Raw genomic sequence first — 19,231 nt, forward strand, 5'->3', positions numbered from 1 at the left:
TAGTTTGTTTTAATAGATTCAACTATCTTTAATCTCTGGAGAATCATGATTTTCTCGTCTTAGGTATTCAGCGGTGTTTGAAATCAGGATTCCAACCAAAGAAGTCAATCGCATTGTTAATTTTATTTTACGATTCGTGCTTTCGTTACTCTTGTCCTGTAAAAGTGTATGTAGTTCACTCCAACAAACAATTTTCTGAGAGAATATTTATTTAGTAAAACTTTGAAATATCAAAAATCTAAACGACAAGAGAATGGAAATGGGATCTAGGAACCCGTGGGAAAGATGCGAAATTCAGGAAATAGAAGTTAGTTGATTCTAACTTCATAGTAGACTCTATTCTCCTCTTTTTTACGATAACATTTGTACGTCTGAAAAAAAGAATTATCTAGAATCAACACATTCCTCGTACCTTCTTTCCGAGTGTTAATTCAGTATCCACATTGATTATTGTCTTGTCATCAACGATACAGTTCAGAATAACTGTGGCTCCATCATCAGTGCATTTCTTTGTGAAGATTCCGTCAGAAACCCAACTGAAATTGAGATATTGAAGCTGTTTGGGGAAAGCGACAGTTTTTCACTTACACATCCCCAGCCTTTCTATTCGCCCCTTCGAAATCACAGGTAGTCTCCGGACTCTCCATCATTTGCTCAGCGGCTGGAACTTCTTGAACAGGGTCAGCAGGCTTTGATGAGAGAAGATCATCAACATCCATGGCTCCAAAGTTCTTGAACATTGGACCAAGGATCTCTACCGGACTCAACTGAAACTTTGATATTTTAATTTTTTCAGCTAGATTTGTGAACTTTGTTGAAGTGTTCCACTAAACGATATCTAGAGAGATAGCAACTTACCGTTGTTGCTCTCTGAGCTACATTTTGTTGTGGAGCAGCATCTCTGTGAAGTGAAACTTTCCCGTTTGAATCCATCACGCAACTGAAAATATACCGTAAAACTATTCTCCATGTATCAAAATAATATTACACTTACTCATATTTGACTCCACTCAAAACCAAAGATCCGTTCAATGGAACAGGAATTCCAGAATCAGAAATACAATCCGAGATTTGAACTCCTTTCTCCGTGCATCTAGCCATGAAACTCTTCTCGAATACCCATGAATCTCCGATCGAATGATCTCCACAACTCTTCTTTCTCTTGATATTCAATGTTCTTCTGATCTCGACAGTTCCATCTTTTTCCTTGATACATTCGTACTTCTGAAGACTAATTCGTTTTTTGTCCTTTAAAAGTCATTTCGTTTTCTATCTCCTAATCGTCACTTTTCTTTTCTCTCTCTCTCTCCAAACTGTCATAACCGGTTGGCAGTTATCACTTCAATCTAAACCAAATTAGGGTTGGGCACCGGTCAAAAATAGTTGAAGATGAAGAGGAGAAAAGGAAGAAAGGAATGTAACGAGACATTTGATACTGGTCACTAGTTGTAGTAGTAGTAGCAGTAATAATGAGTAATATGAAGCTTTGATCACTGACCGTATTTCTCTCGTGAACTGTCTGACCCGGCAACACTTGGACACCTTCCTCAGTTCGGCATCCGACTACTGTAGTTTTCCATCCATTTTTTGTGATTTCACATCGAAGAACAAATGTAGAACGGGCGACCTGATGAGAAGAAAAAGATAAAGAAACGTTTATAACGGTGGCACAGGAAAAGTTTTGGCAATTTAGGTTCGTTCAAAGATTGTTTAGACTTGTTAAAAGAGAAAAGTGAGACCTGTTGATACGGTCAAAGAACGGAAAACCATTTAACAACAATTTTGGAAAGTGGTGGAAGTAATTTTCAATTTAATACAATTTTGGGTGTTCTAGTACTTTTAAAAAACCAAACGCAATTACATTTTTTTCTAATAAAACGTAGAAAATTACAATACCTGAATCGTGAATGGTGTCTCATCATGTATTGCTATATGGTTACTGTAGTACGCTACCTTATAATCAACAAAGTCCAAAATAATTGTTTTTGACGTTCAGAAGAAAACAAAAACAATCTAGAATGTTCAATAGGTATCATCAAAAAGTCAGAAAGTTCCAGGTGTCAACAGTACAAAAAATCATAAATCTCCTCATAATGTAGACACCGATAAAACACTAAAAGGCAGAAAGAAACTGCCAAATCGAAAAATGAATAGCTCCAGTTCTCTCTGAGAAATGACTTACCCAAGTATCTCCACTCTTATATTTCTCTCCTTTGTAAACACAACCGTTCACGAAATCTGACGTTGTCAGAAGTATCAGAAGCGGTAGTAGCTGTAGTAACATCTGAAAACAAATGGTATTTTTCTTATCTAACTGAAAATGGGAAATCAAAGAAACATTCAGAAGAGAACGAACATCATCACTAATGGAATTAACTGGTTAGCAAGGAAAGCAAGTAGGTTAATGAAGATTCCTCCTATACAAAGTGTAACATTTTCATTTTCAACGTCTTCTTAGATTTCGAAAACTTGGTTTTTTCACTGTATCGGGGTCACATCTTCATCATTTTCATCTTCTGAATGTCTCGATTTAATCCGTGAAAAAAGATGAATTAGGAGAGAGAGATTGAGAGAAAGATAGAGATCATAGAATGATGATAAAGTAAAAATATTCGAAAAAACTGAGGGAAGAAGAGAAAAGTCTCTTCTTTTTTCAACCCAAACTGTGTATTACTTGTCCTTGATCGTCCGAAATAACGAAGACGACGGAGACGAAGAAAAGTGGGCGGAGCTTCTCGGGAGATGCTGCAAAAGACTTGATGACGTCATCATGAGAAGAAGACGTGAGGCAAAAAGTTGCAGCTATTTTGATGTTATCTATTGAGAATATGATGACCGGAAGAAGAGAGAGAAACGTAGATGGATAAAGGGAATCCATTTTGATCTACACACACTTCACAGTACAACTGTATCCTGCAACTGATAAACCAAACTGCAAGTTGATCTAGATATCTACGACACTTCCGACCACTCCCTGAAAGACCTCAAACATCCGTGCAGCAGCATTTTCTCGAAACTTTTTTGATTGATTATCTTGGAAACCCAAGATGATGGTTTTAGTGTTAACAACTGAAGGGCAATAAAATAAATATAAACTGAATGAATTCATCAATAATAGAACAAGAAAAATGGCAATTTATCACATATTGAACTAGTATCGGGATTGGTAAAACTGAAACTCGTGAGCGTCTTGATTGGATTGGGGCGGGGGTTTGTCAAGTGGCACATAACACTATATCGGGGAAGAGTGGGATGGGGTAAATAAATTAGCTAATTAAATAAATATATAACATTTGAGGTTTGTAAATAAATAAACTCTTTTTTACATATAAATAATTAGTAATGTTTGCATATATTGACTTAACTTTAAACTACAAACTTATTTTTGAGATTCTGCGAAACAATGATTGCAAGCACGGACCGGATGTTTTGCACTGGCGATTCGAACAGACTTTGAACTACATGGATTACAGTATATCTTTCCGCAAACTCTGCAATGATGCTTGCGAACAGTCAGTGAGAACACTTTTCCACACTCGGTGCAATTGATCGCTTCAGCATCATCGAGCCATTTTCGTGAAGTGTAGCGGTCAGCGTCGATCTGAATTAATCGTGTGTATTATTTTCAATGACCAATAATTTCTAGCCGTTTATTCATAATAGGTTCACAAAAAGAAAGCTCATACCTGAAGTGACTGATTAGCTCTTCCCAATTCATGCATCGCAGACAAAGCTTCATCGAACCGTCTTTTGTTCTCTTGTGCTCTCTCTTTCTCGTACTCGATATCACTTTCATTTCCGAGACACCGTTCGATAAGCATATCCTTTTCGGCTTGCCACATTGCTTCTGCTTTTTTCAGTTCTGAAGAAAAACAATCAAGCTGTTTTTCAGAGCTTCATTTGAATCTTACCATCATATTCTTCCTTTAGTTTCTTCTGCTCGTCAAGTTTTTCTTTTTCTGCATTTCTCACAGCGGCCATTTCGGCTTCAAGGGATTCGACAAGACGTTCTCTTTGAGTCAATCTGCTCTCCAAGTCTTCAACTTTCTGCTGAGTTGAACTCTCAAGACTATCTATTCGTTCCATGAGTTTCTCCTGAAAAATGTTTTGTCTAAATGCTTTAACTATGAAAACTTACAATTTCTTGATTTTTCTCATTCACTTCCTTCTGGAGAGTTTGTTGTACATCAGTGAACATAGCTTCAAACTGAATTTTGCTTGATGTCATCTGAAAACAATTTTATGAAGGAATACGATGTATTCTGAGCATACCCTTTCTATCGTTTTACTCTTCTCAGCCATTTCTTTCTGCAGTTGTTCTACTTCCTCTTGCTTCTGGCTCTGTGTTCCACTGACGATCACTAACTTTTCCATTTCTTCCGCCTTTTCAGCTTCCAACTGTTCGATCTTTCTCTTTCCACTTGCCATTTCTTTCTCGAATTCTTCAATTCTCGAATTGAAAGATTCAATCAATGAAATCTTTGAAAGGAGTTCGTCTTCAACAATACGTGATGTTGACTTCAGAGATTCAATTTCCTAAAAAAGTTTTCTTCATTACCGGAAAACCGTCTTTTAACGTTCTCACATTATCTTTTGATTCTATCGCTTCCTGAATTGAATGAATTGTAGATTCCCTCTCCTCTACTTCTTTTTCGAGTCTCGATTTTTCAGCAATAAGACTTTCAACATTCGCAGAGTTCTTCTCTTCCGCTTGTTTTCTACTGTCTTCTAGAGCTTGCACTTTGCTTGTTAGATTCTCATTTTCGGATCGAATCGATTCAGTTGTAGCAATGAGTTCTTCGCGTTCGTGGTTCTGAAACTGAGGGAATCAGAGCTGGGACTTTGTCGAATGGTCTTACCGAATTAGATAACGATAACTTCAGTTTATTGATCTCTTCAGCCTTTTCCTCGTCTGATCGTAGAAGTCTTTCATTTTCATTTTTCGACTCTTCTAGCTGAGATTTGAATGAACTCAACTGACTCTTTTCTTCTGATAAAGCTTCCTTCTCTTTTGTTAATTGATCTTGAAGAGATTTAAGTGTTGTGGAAGCTTCCTCATTTTCTTCTTGATTCCTAACAATTTGAGCTTCAAACTCATCTCGTTTTGTCTTCCAATGAGCTTCCTTCTCATGCATTTCGGTCATCAGACTTTCCACTTCTTGCTGCTTCTCTGCCAGCTCACTGCTCACCTGAATCACATACTAAAAAGACAGACACACTATGAACTGGGAAGAGCGAACAGGTAAACGAGGTTAGCGGAAGCCGGTCATATTGGAAGTTAGATGAGGGAACGACGGACAAAACGAGACGTTGACTAGGGCGATAGAAAAGAAGTGACCAAATAAGGATTGGAGCACACGGGATTTTGGGTGACGTGCATCTAGAATTCTCAGAACTTCATGTAATGTTCGGTAGATACATTATTTTCCAATTGTTTTTATGGAAGCATAATTAGTTTTTGCGGTGAACTTTCTAATTTTGCTTTACAAGTTGTCAGTTTTAAACATTCCTAAAAGCTTTCAAATGCTGTTAGAAGACATAACCATAATTATTAGACAGAAATTTCGAAGGGTTTCAAAAACTGCAAGCTGACCTTCTCTACCTGCACTTTCAATTCTTCGATGAATGAGTTTGACTCCGTTAATTTGCTCTTCATTTCAGCCAATTCTGAATCTTTCGTTGAAACAGCAGAATCTCGATTGGAAACAGAAGCTTCCAACTCTCTTGCTCTCTTCTCCGCTTCCTCCAACTTCTGAACAGCATCCTCAATTCTCTTCTTGTTTTCTTCCAAATGAGCATCCTTCTCTCTGACAACCTTGTCTCGTTCTTCGCTTTCTTTTTTTACTGTCTCAAGGTCTTTCTCAGATTTAACAAGTGCATCCTTCAGCTTCAAAGTTCTATCACTGGATTTCTGTCGATCCTCTTCCATTTCTTTTTCCATTTCAACAAATCTTTCACTTTTTCTTCTTATTTCATCCTCTGCTTCCGCGATTTTTCGTTCAAATGATTCCTTCTCTTGTTTCCATTTCTGTTCTTTGTCTGTCCTGGATGCTTCCGCCTCTCTCAACTTTTTCTCTAATTCTGAGATCTTATGCTCAAACTCTTCTGAAGCTTTCTTGTTCTTCTCGGCAAGTTCTTGAAGTTCCTTCGTTAACTTCTCTTTTTCCTGTTCCATTTGCTCAATAGCCATCTTGGCACCGCCTTCTCCTGTGGATATTTTCTCCATCAGTTCCTTCGAATTTTCTTGAACTTTATTTAATTGAAGAGTAAGATTCTCAACGAGAGTCGTCTGTTCTTTCAGATCGTTGCTGTATTTTGTGGCTTTTTTCTCACTTTCTGCTAGTTTTTCCCTCAATTCATTGATAGATGCATCTCTCTCCGAAATTTCTGCATTCTTTTCTTCAACGAGTGTACGTTCTTTATCCAGAAGAGTTGAGATCGAAGACATTTCATTTGTCAAATCCAAATTCGACAATTCCATCTAGAAAAATATCGTTCACTTGACTAGTTCCTTTTTCGATTTTTATATTAATCCAATTCTTACCGATTTCAATCTCTCTCCCTGGGCGGCGACCTTCTCATCGAAAACGGTTTGCATTCGTTTCTGTTCGGCCGAATTCTGCAAATAATGTTTATAGACCTGATAGACTGCACCAATTACATATCGAGTTTCATTGTCAAATTCGTAAACGTAAACAAACCTTTTCAAATTTAGCCTTTAGACTATTTATCATTTCTTCATTAGAATTATTGATTCCGGAAAACAATTGAACACCACTTTCAGCCTCTTTGACTTTATCTTGGAGTCGTTTGACTAGCTGATGATTTTCAGCCAATTCGAAAACGTTCTCCTGGATTCGTTCTTCTAGTTGAAGAATTCTCTCATTTCGCTGTTTCAACTCATCTGATTGGGAATCATAAGAAATTTGTAACTGCTTCACTGTCTCTTCCCCTTCTAAAATTTTCTTCTCTAAGTTTTCATTGATGGCGTGTTGCTTCTCTCGTTCCATACTCAAATTTCGGATTGAATTCAAATGTTCCTTGATTTCAATATCTTTTTCCTGAGATATTGAATCCATAATCGTTTGAGCATTGACAAGTTCCGTTCGGAGGACATTGACATCATCTTCAGAAGGCCTTTGATCGAGCATCTTCTCCAGGCGTGCCACTTCAATTTCATAGCGAACAACGTCGGAATTTGCTACCTTCAACTCTCTTTTCAGGTCTTCTCTTTCAACTTTAGTAGTCTCGTTCTCATCAGTCAACTCCCTCAAATTCACACTCAGCTGTTTCAGCTTGGCCATCAAATCGCCTCGTTCCTGCTTAACTTGTTGCAGTTCTCGTGTCTGTTGACCACTCTCCTTTTCCAATTCCAAAAATTGCCGAGTCACCATACCCTTATCTGCAGTCAGAACTTGGATTTGTTGAGCCATATATGGAATTTCGTCTTCTGTCACATCTGATGCATTTGCCATAACTGTTTTGATATTGTCAAGTTCTTCTTTGATTCTTTCAGCAAATCGTTTCTCTTCAGTTACTCTTATTCTTAGTTCTTCAATCTCTTGATCTTTGGTACCGAATGCGAGTGGAGCTGCTTGTGGTGGTGCATACTCCGGATGGTTCCGATTTGCAGATGTCTTAAACTTTTAACAGGGGTTAAAATAATAATCAGGAAACTTACATCAGCATGTTTATTTTCAAAATGTGCAGTCAGCTCGTCAGCACTTCCGTGCTCAATCATACAAATCGGGCATAGAAAACCCTCAATTTCTTGTTCATTTTCAGATTTTTGTTGAGGCTGTGATTGAGAATCCTGGCTTGATACGCTAGCTCGACTGCTATTCGACAATCTGCCATCCAGCTGAAAGTACACGATTTTCGATAAAGCATATGAAAAATGTTAGAATGAACTTACTTCATTGGCGACCTGTGAAACTTGTTTTTTGAACCTTTGTAGCATGTGTTCTGGAAAACAACAGGTCATCAGACGATTTAATTAATCGTGGTGAATTGAATGGAACAGTGATTAAATAAGATATATAATGTAATGAAAGAGAGATAAGATCGATATACACAAAAAGGAAATAGAAGGAGAAAAGCATTGATGTGACAACAAAACCGGCGCATTTTCTTCGTTTTCTGTCTCGAAAGATGATTCAAACATAGCGCAAAACAAACTGGCAAGTGGGTGTCTGTTGGTCACTAAACTAACCGGATTCCTCCGAGTTTCTCTGCGTCTCCGCGACGAGACTCGCAACGAAGCTCCGAAATAACGCACTGCGTGTTGTTTATTGAATTTTTGAACAATTTTTTTTCGTCAGAACTCAGGATTCTTTATAGTCTCTCGACGTATTCAACATCAGGATCAGATAATGGTGAGCTCTATTTTTTCTTCGAATCTGTATAAGCTAGTTAAACTTATAAAACTGTAAGCTTTTCAAATAGTAGTCCTTATTTTTCAGTATCTTTTCCCATTTCGGAAATTTTTGAAATATTACAATAAAAAAGTCGATAAAACTAATATTTCATACTTCAAATTTTATTTTTCAGCTCTTCTTCTCCTTCTTCAAGTCTCTGGTGGGCAAAGATGTCGTCATTGAGCTCAAAAACGATTTGAGGTATTTTTTAATTTCACTTCTTTCATTAAAAATAAGGCAACTGATTTCCTGGCTTGTGGCAAGACAACTATAAAATGCAACTTAAAAATGTTCGGTTTTTCCTTTTTGAAACAAATCTATTCGTACATTTATGCTATTTATGATAGCTCTCAGAACCGTTTTTCTACGAAGAATTCCTAACGTTCTCGCTGCCTAACGAATCACGAATTAAAAATATTTCAGTATCTGCGGAACTCTGCACTCAGTAGATCAATATCTCAACATGAAGCTCACAGACATCACCGTCTCCGATCCAGAACGTTTCCCACACATGGTTTCAGTGAAGAACTGCTTCATCCGCGGATCCGTAGTCAGGTGAGTTATGCCATACTTGCAAAATTCCGGGCCGAGAAAGTGCCGGCCCGGTCGGCCCGGATTTGAATGTTTGAATTTTTTTTCACTAGAATTTTTTTTTCAATAATTTTTTTATCTGAAAATTTTCCAAATTTTTTCTCAAGAATATCAAAAAATCAGTTTTAAGCGAGTTATGAGACCTCAAAATTCCAAAAATCGCTCCCCGTCGTCATATTTTCAGTACATTTCAATAGAAATTCTCCTCGTCTGAACGTGAAATGCATTCATAAATGTTCATTTTTCGAATTTTTTCTTGAAAATTTTTGAAAATATTGCTTTCACGTGTAGGACGAGGAGAATTTCTATTGAAATGTACTGAAAAAGTGCACGACTAGCATCGATTTTTGACATTTTGAGGTCTCATAACTCGCTTTAGACGCATTTTCAGACATGAAACCAAAAGAAATGTATATTTTTCCTGGCTTTCTGAATCGATTCATATCAAAAACCCTCAATTTAGAACTAGTTGTGTCCCCCTTTAAAATTTTTTTGCCTAAAAATTGGAAAATTTTCGAAAAAAAAAATTGAATTTTTTTAGTACTGAAAATCCGGGCCAAACCGGGCCGGAGAAATTCTGATTTCGGCCCGGCCCGGCCCGTTGCAACTCTGAGTTATACTATGTCTTTACTGTTTTTCTCATGTGTGCATTTGCTTCCAGATATGTCCAACTTCCATCAGACCAAGTCGACACACAGCTCTTGGCTGATTCATGCCGGAAAGAACTAGCCGATTCGAAGGCAAAACAATGATTCTCGATTCTCATTCCCAAATCTCATCTTCCATTTTGACATATTATTTATGATACATAAAACATATTTATTTCATATCAGATTCCTTCTTTATTCACAGTTTCAAAGTTTGTTTATTGCTGATTTCTTTTTGATTCATCCTTGAGGGCACCGGTAAGATATTAGAAAAGTCGATAGATTTTTGTTAGTTTCTAGAATATCAAGTACTGATGGCAACACCATATTGTCCGTAATGTGTCCAATATGAAATGTTGAAAGTGAGGAAAAGCACAGGGAACAACACTCGAGATATAAGATCCGCCCGTTTCGACTTGTCGTTCCATTCAGTTTTTGTTTTAATCCACTTCCAGAAGCTGTTGCTCTGTCGACGATTCAATCGAACTGTCATCACTTCTCTCTCTTGTTCAGCAACTTCTCTTGGAACCCAAACGTCATTATGCGAGTTTTGAAGGAACGGCAATTCTGATTTCTCTCTATCGAGACGTGCTCCTGAAAACAAATTTCATGAAATCAATCCTAAAGACTCAGAGTCTTAGATTCTGAAACTCACTCTTGCTTGCATCCTGTTTGTTTGCAATGTATGTAACCCACGCAAACTCGAGAAGAGCACAGAAAATGAATGTCATACAAGCACCAATCCAAACATCGATTGCTTTGATATAGGCAACCGGTGGAAGTTTTGCGTTAATTCCCGAAGATTGAGTTGTCATTGTGAGAAGTGTTGTGACTCCAAGTGTGACACGAGCTGGAACGGCAGTTCGATCGATCCAGAATGAGACCCAGGAGACGATGACAAGCATACAAGATGGAATGTACAGCTGGAGTAGATAGTAACTGAAAATTCAAAAGTTACTGTAGGAAATTGTAGACGTCCAAATCGCTTAGTATGTTTCATGTTTTGTTTCTTAAAATATATAAATAATAATCTTCACCTGAATTGCCTTCTCAGCGACAAAATAGTCCTCAAACAGGAATATGCACCTGTATTCGTCTTACTGGTACAATAAGTAGTCGAAGTGTTCGTCAACTGGAAGGATGGCAACGAACTCGAAAGGCCATCTTTCAATTGAACTGGCTTCTCCACTTTCCAGATGTATTCAATATCTTTTGTAGTGTATGCATACGAAGCAAGATCAATGAAACATTGTTGAACATCCATTGGATAATATTGTAGATGCATTGGACAAGAAAGAACCAGTGAGATACGAACGGAATACAGAATTGTTCCGTCTTTGTGTACTCTGATTAGAATGTTTGGCTTGTCAATCATATGTTTATATGCTTGTTTCTCATTCTGGAAGAACGAGTCAGGCATCCAGATCTCTTGTCCAGCAGTCAAAATCAAGAAATCTGGTCGAGCATCTCCTTTGACACCATAACTGAGTCTTTTGTCGACCCAACTCTCACGGAATGTCAGTTGAACACTGTATTCCATATTTACATTGTCTATTTTTGAAATACTTCGAATAAGCATATTGACTGTAACCACTACAGGTCCTCCATGAATTGTTCCATCTTCTCCTGGAGGTCTCACTCGGTGATCGTATCCACGTGTCAGAAGATGTTCCAATATTTCTGTGTCGGATGTTTGAGGCTGTTCGATGGGAACGTGTGGCTGAAAATACAAAAGAGTTTTTATAAAATTAATTCGAAAGAACAGTAAGTAGGATGTCTCAAGATACATCTAAAAGTACTTGGTTTTCCTCTGACTGACCGGTGCTGATATCCTGGCAATTGATTCCAATGTGGTCGATTGATCATCGTAGTCAATCTTAGACGCAAGTTCTTCTGATTTCGGTCTGAAAATCAATTGTTTAATTACATGGCTTCTTCTTCTTAAAGCTCAACCCCTCATCTCCTACTTTTAACTTTTGTGTAAAAAAACTTTAGTTTGTAGAAAAAGTTTTTATGAAAAGTATTTGGCGACTGTTTGATCTACAAACACTCATCTCAAATTACCGAGTTGTTTGTAGTCAGTTAGGTGGGTGTAGAAACTGAATGAAAACTATGAAACAATAGTTTTGAATGAGAACAAAGAACAGACTTCCGAGTTACAGTACCTAGAATGGTAAGCATGAATGCCTAGAAGTAGAAGACTTGAAACGATGAATCTGCTGATCAATGAGGGCATTTTGGAAGAAGTGACGTTTGGTGTTGAAGACTATTCGTCCTTTGCTCCTTTCCTTTTTTCGGATTCCGTAGTAGTGGCGACGACGTCTTCTAATTCATTTAGAGGTATGGGAAGGCACTCACAGAAGAGAAAATAGTCGGAATAAGAAATACTGGAATAGAAGAAAAAGAAGGAGGAGATGAAGAAGGTGAGCAACGGGAAAAGTAGGATGGCGCCGAAGTTATTTGGCCTGCGGGCAGAAATGGCCCATCGGAATTGGAGGAGTGAGAAGTGATTGGAAGGAAAGAAAAACGGAGAGGATAAGCTTTGCACCACCACCACCACTACCAAAAAAACGGATGAAGGACTATAAACAAACGAGAGGAAAATGAAGAAGAAGAAATGCGGTTTATGGTGGAGAGATTGGAAAAGTGGAGAACGTGGGAGAACGGGATGAAAATTTTATGAAAAAAAAAGAAGTAGTGGTAGAAGAAGTAGAATATGAAGAAGTAGTACAAGCACATTGAATTTTTATGTTAAAAATGAGGAAGAGATTTGGTTAGAATAATGAATGAACATAGAAAAGAGGGCACTTCATAACAAAGATCGCTTGAAAAGAATAAGAAAAAGGAAGTCCTTTATCTGGGATCTTCAAATTATAGTCGCTGGAAGGATACACCCTACGGAAACTTTTCAAATTGAGGAGGTGGATATATGAAACCTAGAAAATTGGACTACATCAAAACGAACCACAACATAACGAGTAAAAAATAAACAAAACGCCCCAGGCTTTGAAAAATACTTGTGATTCGAAACTTCAATGGAAACTTCAATGGAAACAGATTCTAAATTGTTGAAAGAACAAACACAATAAGAGCCTGTTCGATAACTATATCAAGTACATTTACTTTTGCGTTAATTCAGATTAAGAATCAGTTTGAATTCAGGTTTTTCAATTCTAAATCTGAGAATGTCTAATCTTTGGTTCTCTTTTAGAATCTTCCAAAGATTTCCTAATTGCACCTAACTGACCAAGTTTGGAGAATCCGGGTGCAAACTTTATGAAGCGAGAACAAAGAATAAAACACAGGAGACGAACTAAAACGTAGTTCTAGAACAAGGAAATACATTTTCTCATCTGAAATATAAACATATGCAAACATTGAAAAATGCAATAAAACTATAGAGTAAACTTATTGAAGATAAGAAATTGTTGCAGTTATGTCTAGTTCATGGGAGCTTTAAAATTCCAGAAGAATTTATAAACGTTTCCGGTCTGCATTGAAAAATTCGAAAAAGGAGATGTCTGGATTTTCTCTCAGTAATCGGGAAGTGAAAGAAGTTTAGAAAAAGTACAAATGACCCTGTTAGAAGAACTAGTTCAATAGCTTCATAGTTTCTTCTGTTACTCAAAAATCTGAAAATAGAACAACACGTCCTCAGTTGAAAAAAAAAGAAAAACACCTGGATGATACATTTTTCATACTTATTTTCTAATTATTTAGAAAATTAACGGAGCGTGTCTTTTCAAAAAAAAAACAGGAAAGAGCTACCCTTTCAAAGTCTTTATCTTTTAAAAACTCGATTTTCGGGTGTGCAAAGGTGTTCGTGTGTTGTGGACAGACACAAAGAAAGAAGAAAAAGAAAGAAAGAAGAAGAAGAATCAGAAGACGTCGGTGGCGGTTGTGGACAGACGAATAATAACAATAAACGAAAAGATGGGAGGAAGCTCTCGAAAAGCATCAAAAACTTCAAAAAACTTCAAAAAATGAAAAGAGGACAGGTTTTGTGTTATCAACTGACATTTTTTCTCATTTTGGGCCAATGATTTGTGACAATTTTCCGCAATTTTTAGTCTTTGTTGATTCGAAAAGACTGTTAGAATTGAGAAAGGAAAGAGTAATTAAAGTAAAAGAAGATAGGAAATTTGTTGAAAAAGGAGGAGATATCAAATTGACTGTGACAGAGAACGGAATCACATTGGGAAATAAAAAAGTGGGGGTGGAGATTCAGACTATTTTGGAAAAAGAACATTTTCTTCTCTTCAAGTTGATGCAAATATCCGGAATGAATGAATGATCTAATTGGAAGATGACTGATCCATTTATGGGTGGTTTCTGTATTACATCGGAAGGTTTTTGGAGCAACAAATCGTTGAAAATGCTCTGATAAAAACAAAGGTAAATTACGAAGGAAATGATTTATACCAAAGCGAGGAAGACCTCATATAGCTAAACCATTCTCATTTTCATTCACTATTTTGTTGAAGAGTATCAATATTCGATTTTTGGCAAATACAAATTTCAGATTGTGATATTGTGAGAATTCATACGGACTCCAATTGTAATAACTATTTATTCATATTTCTCAGATTTTGTTATTCTCTAGACCTAGAATTTCCTGTGAGGAAGTGAGTGATCCACTTAATAATAAAAGATGTTCTTTTGAATTTAAATTCGAAAAGAAGAAATAAACCAAAAAAAAATGGAATTTCCATGGAAACGTTTAACCAGCTACCTCCAATTGAGGTGCTCAAAACGAAAGACCAATCGAAATTGTTCAATAAAAATGAAACCTCAAAAAAAAATGGAAAGACCAACCACAATGCTTCAATGAAGGAAAGTCCTAGATGACGTATTTTTCGAAAAGAAAATCAGAAATAATAGAAATTTGAGAAGAAAAGAAAGAACAACATGTGTGGAGCATTATGAAGTATTTCGATGATGATGAGATTGAATAGATCGGATAGACACTGACCTTGCTTTGATTTCATTGCTAATTGGCTATATAAAAAGAAAAGAAAAAAGAAGAAGATAGGATGAATGGACTAAAGAGAAAATGAAGGAGAAGAAGAAGAGAAAAAAGAAAACGAACGGAAGACTCATTTAACTTCAAAATGATTGTTATGACGTGGCAGGTGGATGAGCCAAAATGGATATTTCCTTTGATACATACAAGTCAATTTCTTCAAATTGTGACAGGCGAAGAAGAAAATCGAGGAAGTGGGTTGACACGCGATCCAACTTTTTTCGTCTGTTCGTTCAGTTTCAATTAGGAACCAATTACATTGAATTGGCATTATTAGAAAACCCTCGTGAATGATGTCGTTTTTTTTGTTTCTTCGGGACAAAGATCCAAGTAATAATTAGAATTTGGGGAATGAGGGGGTTGATAGTTCTACTGTGTTATTGGATGTGAGATCAAGAAATTGAAATTTTATTGCTTCTGTTTTTTGAATAACTCCCAAGTCTGCGAGATTGAGAAACATTCCAATCCGAGGGGTCATCTACAGTCTCTCAAACTGGTCCGTTTTCATAGTTCTACTGTGTATCATTCTCCGATCTGTTAGAAATCAAACTTACTGATTTTCGATCACCAGCTACAGTATCTCACATATCGCTGAATCATTTCATCAATATGCAAATCGAAAACAATAAAGTTCCCATGCTTCTATGCTGATTTTGCAGCATACCACCGCCTCTTTCCCGTGAAAAATAGTATATAAGCCACCCTCAAAATCACAGAAAATCATAGGATACTTCCGTTCTCTACTGAGAATGAATATTCTGGCTCTTCTTGTCTTCGTCCTCATCGCCATCACGTCTCCAATCATGGCTCGCGGTAAACGTTGCCGCTCGAGCACCCAATGCAACTATGAATCGGTTTGCTACGAGGGTCGCTGTTACACGATCGACGAGATGTTCGATAAATTCGATGCCAAGTGATCGCCTTCTGTCCGTTATCATCAATAAATGATTGAGCATTCCAAATGGTGTACTTGTGTTACTACATAGTTCAACTGTTATAAGGCGTTTCTTTCTCAGTTAAAGCTACACATGTCTAAGCATTCAGTATGGTGGGGGTTTTCTGGAGCAAAAAACGAAATATAAAAGTAATGTGACTAGCTATAATAGAGAAAATATTTTCTGGCAGAATTGGTTGGATGGAGCTAACAATGAGAAACAAATCATATAAAGATACTGAGGTTCGTGCGTCTACAATAAGCCAAGATGAACGCTGTTTGTTTTTATTATAAAATCATCTGTCAAAGGGTTAAAGTTCCGAAAAAATACAGTAAAAGTTCATCAATAGATCAAATAAGTGACGATTTGTATCTCAATACGTTGAAAATAAGTGCGAAAAGCTTTGGCAAAGGTGGTGGTGGCTCTCTCTAAAAGAACCTATTCTTCTCGCACAAACAAACACTTAACTAGGGGGCAGACCCTTGTCGCAGAAGCAGAAAAAAAGAAATTGTGGGTAAGAAATAACTTTTGAACTTACGAACCACCGATTACATTTCTTTATATGTACACACCCACATACTAATTATAGAGAACCAAGTGTTTGGGACCAGAGAAATCTGAGAAGAATCTTTGGGAATAGGCGATGAAAAAACGATTGTGAATAGCAAATATCTTATATGAGATAATGTTTTTAGGGAAGAAGACAGGATATTTTTGGGAAGGGTCAGTATTAAATGGGAAGGGCAAAGACATTGGAGAGAAGAGTAATTCATACTCCGTTTTTGACGTCCTCTACGTAGGTTTTCTAGCTATCCAAGGTTCTAGGACTTTCCCACAAAACGTGTCAAGTTTCATTCTGATGACACCCTCTAACTTACTTGACATCTTCTTCCTCCTCAGGTTCTGTGATCTCTTCTGGTGCAGAAGTCGTCGTAGGTGGTTCTGTTGTAGTTATTGTTGTAGTCTCAGCTTCTTCCACAACGTTTTCATCAGCTTCCTCTTCTGTTTCCTCTTCCTCATATTCTTCAGTTTCACCTCCATTCTCTTCACCTTTTTCAACTTCTTCTTCTTCTTCCTCCTCCACTTCTTCAGTTTTTTCTATCGTGACTTCTTTCTGTTTCATCACTGGCTCTGGCTTCGGTTCAATGTCTCCAGCAGCCGTATCAGATCCTTCATCATAAAAAGTTAGGTCATCTTCCAGCAAATGATCAATATCATCTTTGTATTCTTCGTAACTTTCTCTTGTTTCCCTACTCGTATTGTTGAAATCCTGAAATTATGAAATTATGAAGTACTTTTGAATGAATTGAGAGAACAATTGGTATTGAAAATGGGGCAAGTTCTTGAGATGTTCACATAATTAACATAAGATGTTGGAGAAGAAGAACATCAACTTTTCTCTTTGTCAGAAAATAAATATTTAGAACATTTAAAAGGTTCAAGTTACATTGTTCATAATCTATGACACATATATAATGTCAAATTTAGAGTTTCAGAATTTAAATTGAGAAGTTCACATTTTCAGTACAATATTCTAGACCAAGAATTGATAGTTTTGTTCGAAAAAAAACTATTCTGGATGAAGGGAAAATCTTAAAATCTCTGAAAACTTTGGACTACTAAACCATAACAGATTTAGGAAAAAATAACTGCTCGGTCAGTTTCATAGTGAGTGGGACATCTGAGCACCAATGGGGGTCTAGTGACTAAAAATGTATTACTCGTCACTCATTCCTCAACGAGACTAACAAAAAAGATGCTCATTCGACCTGAAAAAGTTCTCACCCTCTCCTCCCCCTCCCTTCAAACAACCATCTTTGTTCTTTCTTGTCATTCACAACTAATTCGAAGAACAATAGGGCCTTTGGGAGAGAATGAAGCTGAAGAAAATCTTCAAATCCAAATTTGGATGCAAAATGAAAAAAAAACATTTGGGCGTGATGAAATCTACCAGAATAATCAAATCATTCTCCGTGTATTTCATTCCACATTAGTCTGCTTCAATGCCTTCAAAGGATCTCAGACTCACCGCCAAAAGTAAACCGTTGTTGATCATAGAAGGTGAATTGAATGCAGCTGCATTGTATGATCCCTTATTCTGTCGCATTCGATTCAAACTTTTCGGCGGTTTACATTCTACTCTGAAAGAAAGGATTTGGTTGGTATTAGTTGTTCTTATGCTAATTGTTCGGAGCCCATCTGCCTATGCGAAACCAATTAATTACGTCAAAAACATGTGGAATGGATACAGAAACAACTAATGTTTGTTTTTCACTTTTCTCTCTTCACTTTCAAAGTCTCGTTATCTTTTTCTCTGCTTGTTAGACTAATGTGTAATGAAGTTATGGTTCATTGGTAATTCAGAGAAATATTAGATGACACCGAGACACCGAGTTTCACTTTTTCTCTTCAAAACTTTATTCTGTGGCTGTTTTAAAAGTTGTTAAAGGTTGGATAACTGAAAGAAGACTGCAAAATTTCCTAGTTATCTCAATTGGTAGATGTTCCATAGATCAACTTGTTCTAGATTCAAAATGAAGTCTATGAAAAATGTTACTTTCAGTTTAATAAGGCCTGGACTCCTATGCAGATCAAATCAATTATTGTCGGGTTGTAAATTTGAAACTATCTTACAAACATCTTTGATCCCTATAACCAAAGATTCAACTCAAACCGTGATTGATCATTTAACGTAAATATCGAGTTTCGTGGCGGTATAACCACAAAAATGGGTTTCGAATTTTTGCGAAATCCAGCAGTGAGAATCTGTTTTCCAATTGTCAACTACCCAACAGTTTACCTGAAAGTGCATTTCTGCTCTACAGTTCGGAGTTTTAATATTTCCAGACTCTGAAACTAAAGTGAGCTCATTTCTACCTTCCGTCACGTATCAAGTTTATCTGATCCACTCTTCTTTGATACATTCAAAAAACTGCGATATCAGTTGTATTTGTATTTGATCACAAGTGAAAGAAGAGGAAACACTTACAAGACAAATAGGAAAATTGAAGAAATTGATACAAACAGGAGAAAGAGTTGCGGGAACAAGAAGAAGAAGCCTCTCCGCCATCGACCTATCATCATCCTCTCGCACAGTTTGTGATAGAGAAAAGGAGCTCTTTCCGAAGAGGAAGAGGAAAGATGGAGGAGGAGCAAAAAGCACCAGACACTCTCTTTTCCTTTCTCTCTATCTTGTTGCGCAATGAAAAAGAGTGCGCAACAATGGGGTGGAGAAGAAGAAGAAGAAGCTGAATAAGAATAAGAGGAAGATGGGCACGAGTACCATGAAGAGCAGGAACAGATTAATTTAGGCAAAAAAGGGATTCATAAGAACAAAGATGAACTACGGAGTAGTTAAAGGAATGTGTCACTCGTACAGTCGCCATCTAGGAATTTGATGTCTCGAATTACGAAGGGTCCGTTCGGTTGATCCTGAAAATGGAATGATGGAGATCGGTCGGATGATACTGCAGTAATCAGATCAAAAAAGTTTTGATTGTTTTTCAATTGGATATGCATATTTGAGATCTTCTTCCTACTAATGGAATAGTTCTGTGTATGTGTCCGTCCAACGCTTCTCACAGAATAACGTTTTTCTCTCTGAACCGTTTCAAAAGA

General features: G+C 37.0%; 5 protein-coding genes across 5 annotated transcripts; 2 read left to right on the forward strand and 3 right to left on the reverse strand.

The window, feature by feature from the left end:
* Nucleotides 1–18: 18 nt before the first annotated feature.
* On the reverse strand, nt 19–2,878 carry GCK72_018585 (uncharacterized protein; the record flags this gene model as incomplete). Its single annotated transcript, XM_053732636.1, has 8 exons — nt 19–156; nt 413–536; nt 589–767; nt 859–940; nt 995–1,224; nt 1,499–1,627; nt 2,183–2,284; nt 2,675–2,878. The coding sequence occupies 8 exons, from the start codon at nt 2,876–2,878 to the stop codon at nt 19–21; spliced, it is 1,188 nt and encodes a 395-aa protein (XP_053581549.1).
* A 501-nt stretch (nt 2,879–3,379) lies between these two features.
* On the reverse strand, nt 3,380–7,960 carry GCK72_018586 (uncharacterized protein; the record flags this gene model as incomplete). Its single annotated transcript, XM_053732637.1, has 12 exons — nt 3,380–3,601; nt 3,687–3,862; nt 3,912–4,095; nt 4,139–4,228; nt 4,273–4,536; nt 4,586–4,813; nt 4,860–5,189; nt 5,594–6,481; nt 6,545–6,619; nt 6,702–7,637; nt 7,682–7,861; nt 7,916–7,960. 12 exons carry the CDS (start codon nt 7,958–7,960, stop codon nt 3,380–3,382), a joined length of 3,618 nt encoding a protein of 1,205 aa, XP_053581550.1.
* GCK72_018587 (uncharacterized protein) lies at nt 7,891–9,760 on the forward strand (the record flags this gene model as incomplete). Its single annotated transcript, XM_053732638.1, has 4 exons — nt 7,891–7,899; nt 8,551–8,618; nt 8,841–8,972; nt 9,670–9,760. The coding sequence occupies 4 exons, from the start codon at nt 7,891–7,893 to the stop codon at nt 9,758–9,760; spliced, it is 300 nt and encodes a 99-aa protein (XP_053581551.1).
* Nucleotides 9,761–9,959: 199 nt separating this feature from the next.
* Nucleotides 9,960–11,891, reverse strand: GCK72_018588 (uncharacterized protein; the record flags this gene model as incomplete). Its single annotated transcript, XM_053732639.1, has 5 exons — nt 9,960–10,249; nt 10,311–10,594; nt 10,693–11,375; nt 11,475–11,559; nt 11,821–11,891. 5 exons carry the CDS (start codon nt 11,889–11,891, stop codon nt 9,960–9,962), a joined length of 1,413 nt encoding a protein of 470 aa, XP_053581552.1.
* A 3,536-nt stretch (nt 11,892–15,427) lies between these two features.
* GCK72_018589 (uncharacterized protein) lies at nt 15,428–17,874 on the forward strand (the record flags this gene model as incomplete). Its single annotated transcript, XM_053732640.1, has 2 exons — nt 15,428–15,591; nt 17,637–17,874. The coding sequence occupies 2 exons, from the start codon at nt 15,428–15,430 to the stop codon at nt 17,872–17,874; spliced, it is 402 nt and encodes a 133-aa protein (XP_053581553.1).
* Nucleotides 17,875–19,231: the final 1,357 nt, after the last annotated feature.

This window comes from Caenorhabditis remanei, chromosome V, assembly GCF_010183535.1.
Source record: "Caenorhabditis remanei strain PX506 chromosome V, whole genome shotgun sequence".
Taxonomy (NCBI): Eukaryota; Metazoa; Nematoda; class Chromadorea; order Rhabditida; family Rhabditidae; genus Caenorhabditis; species Caenorhabditis remanei.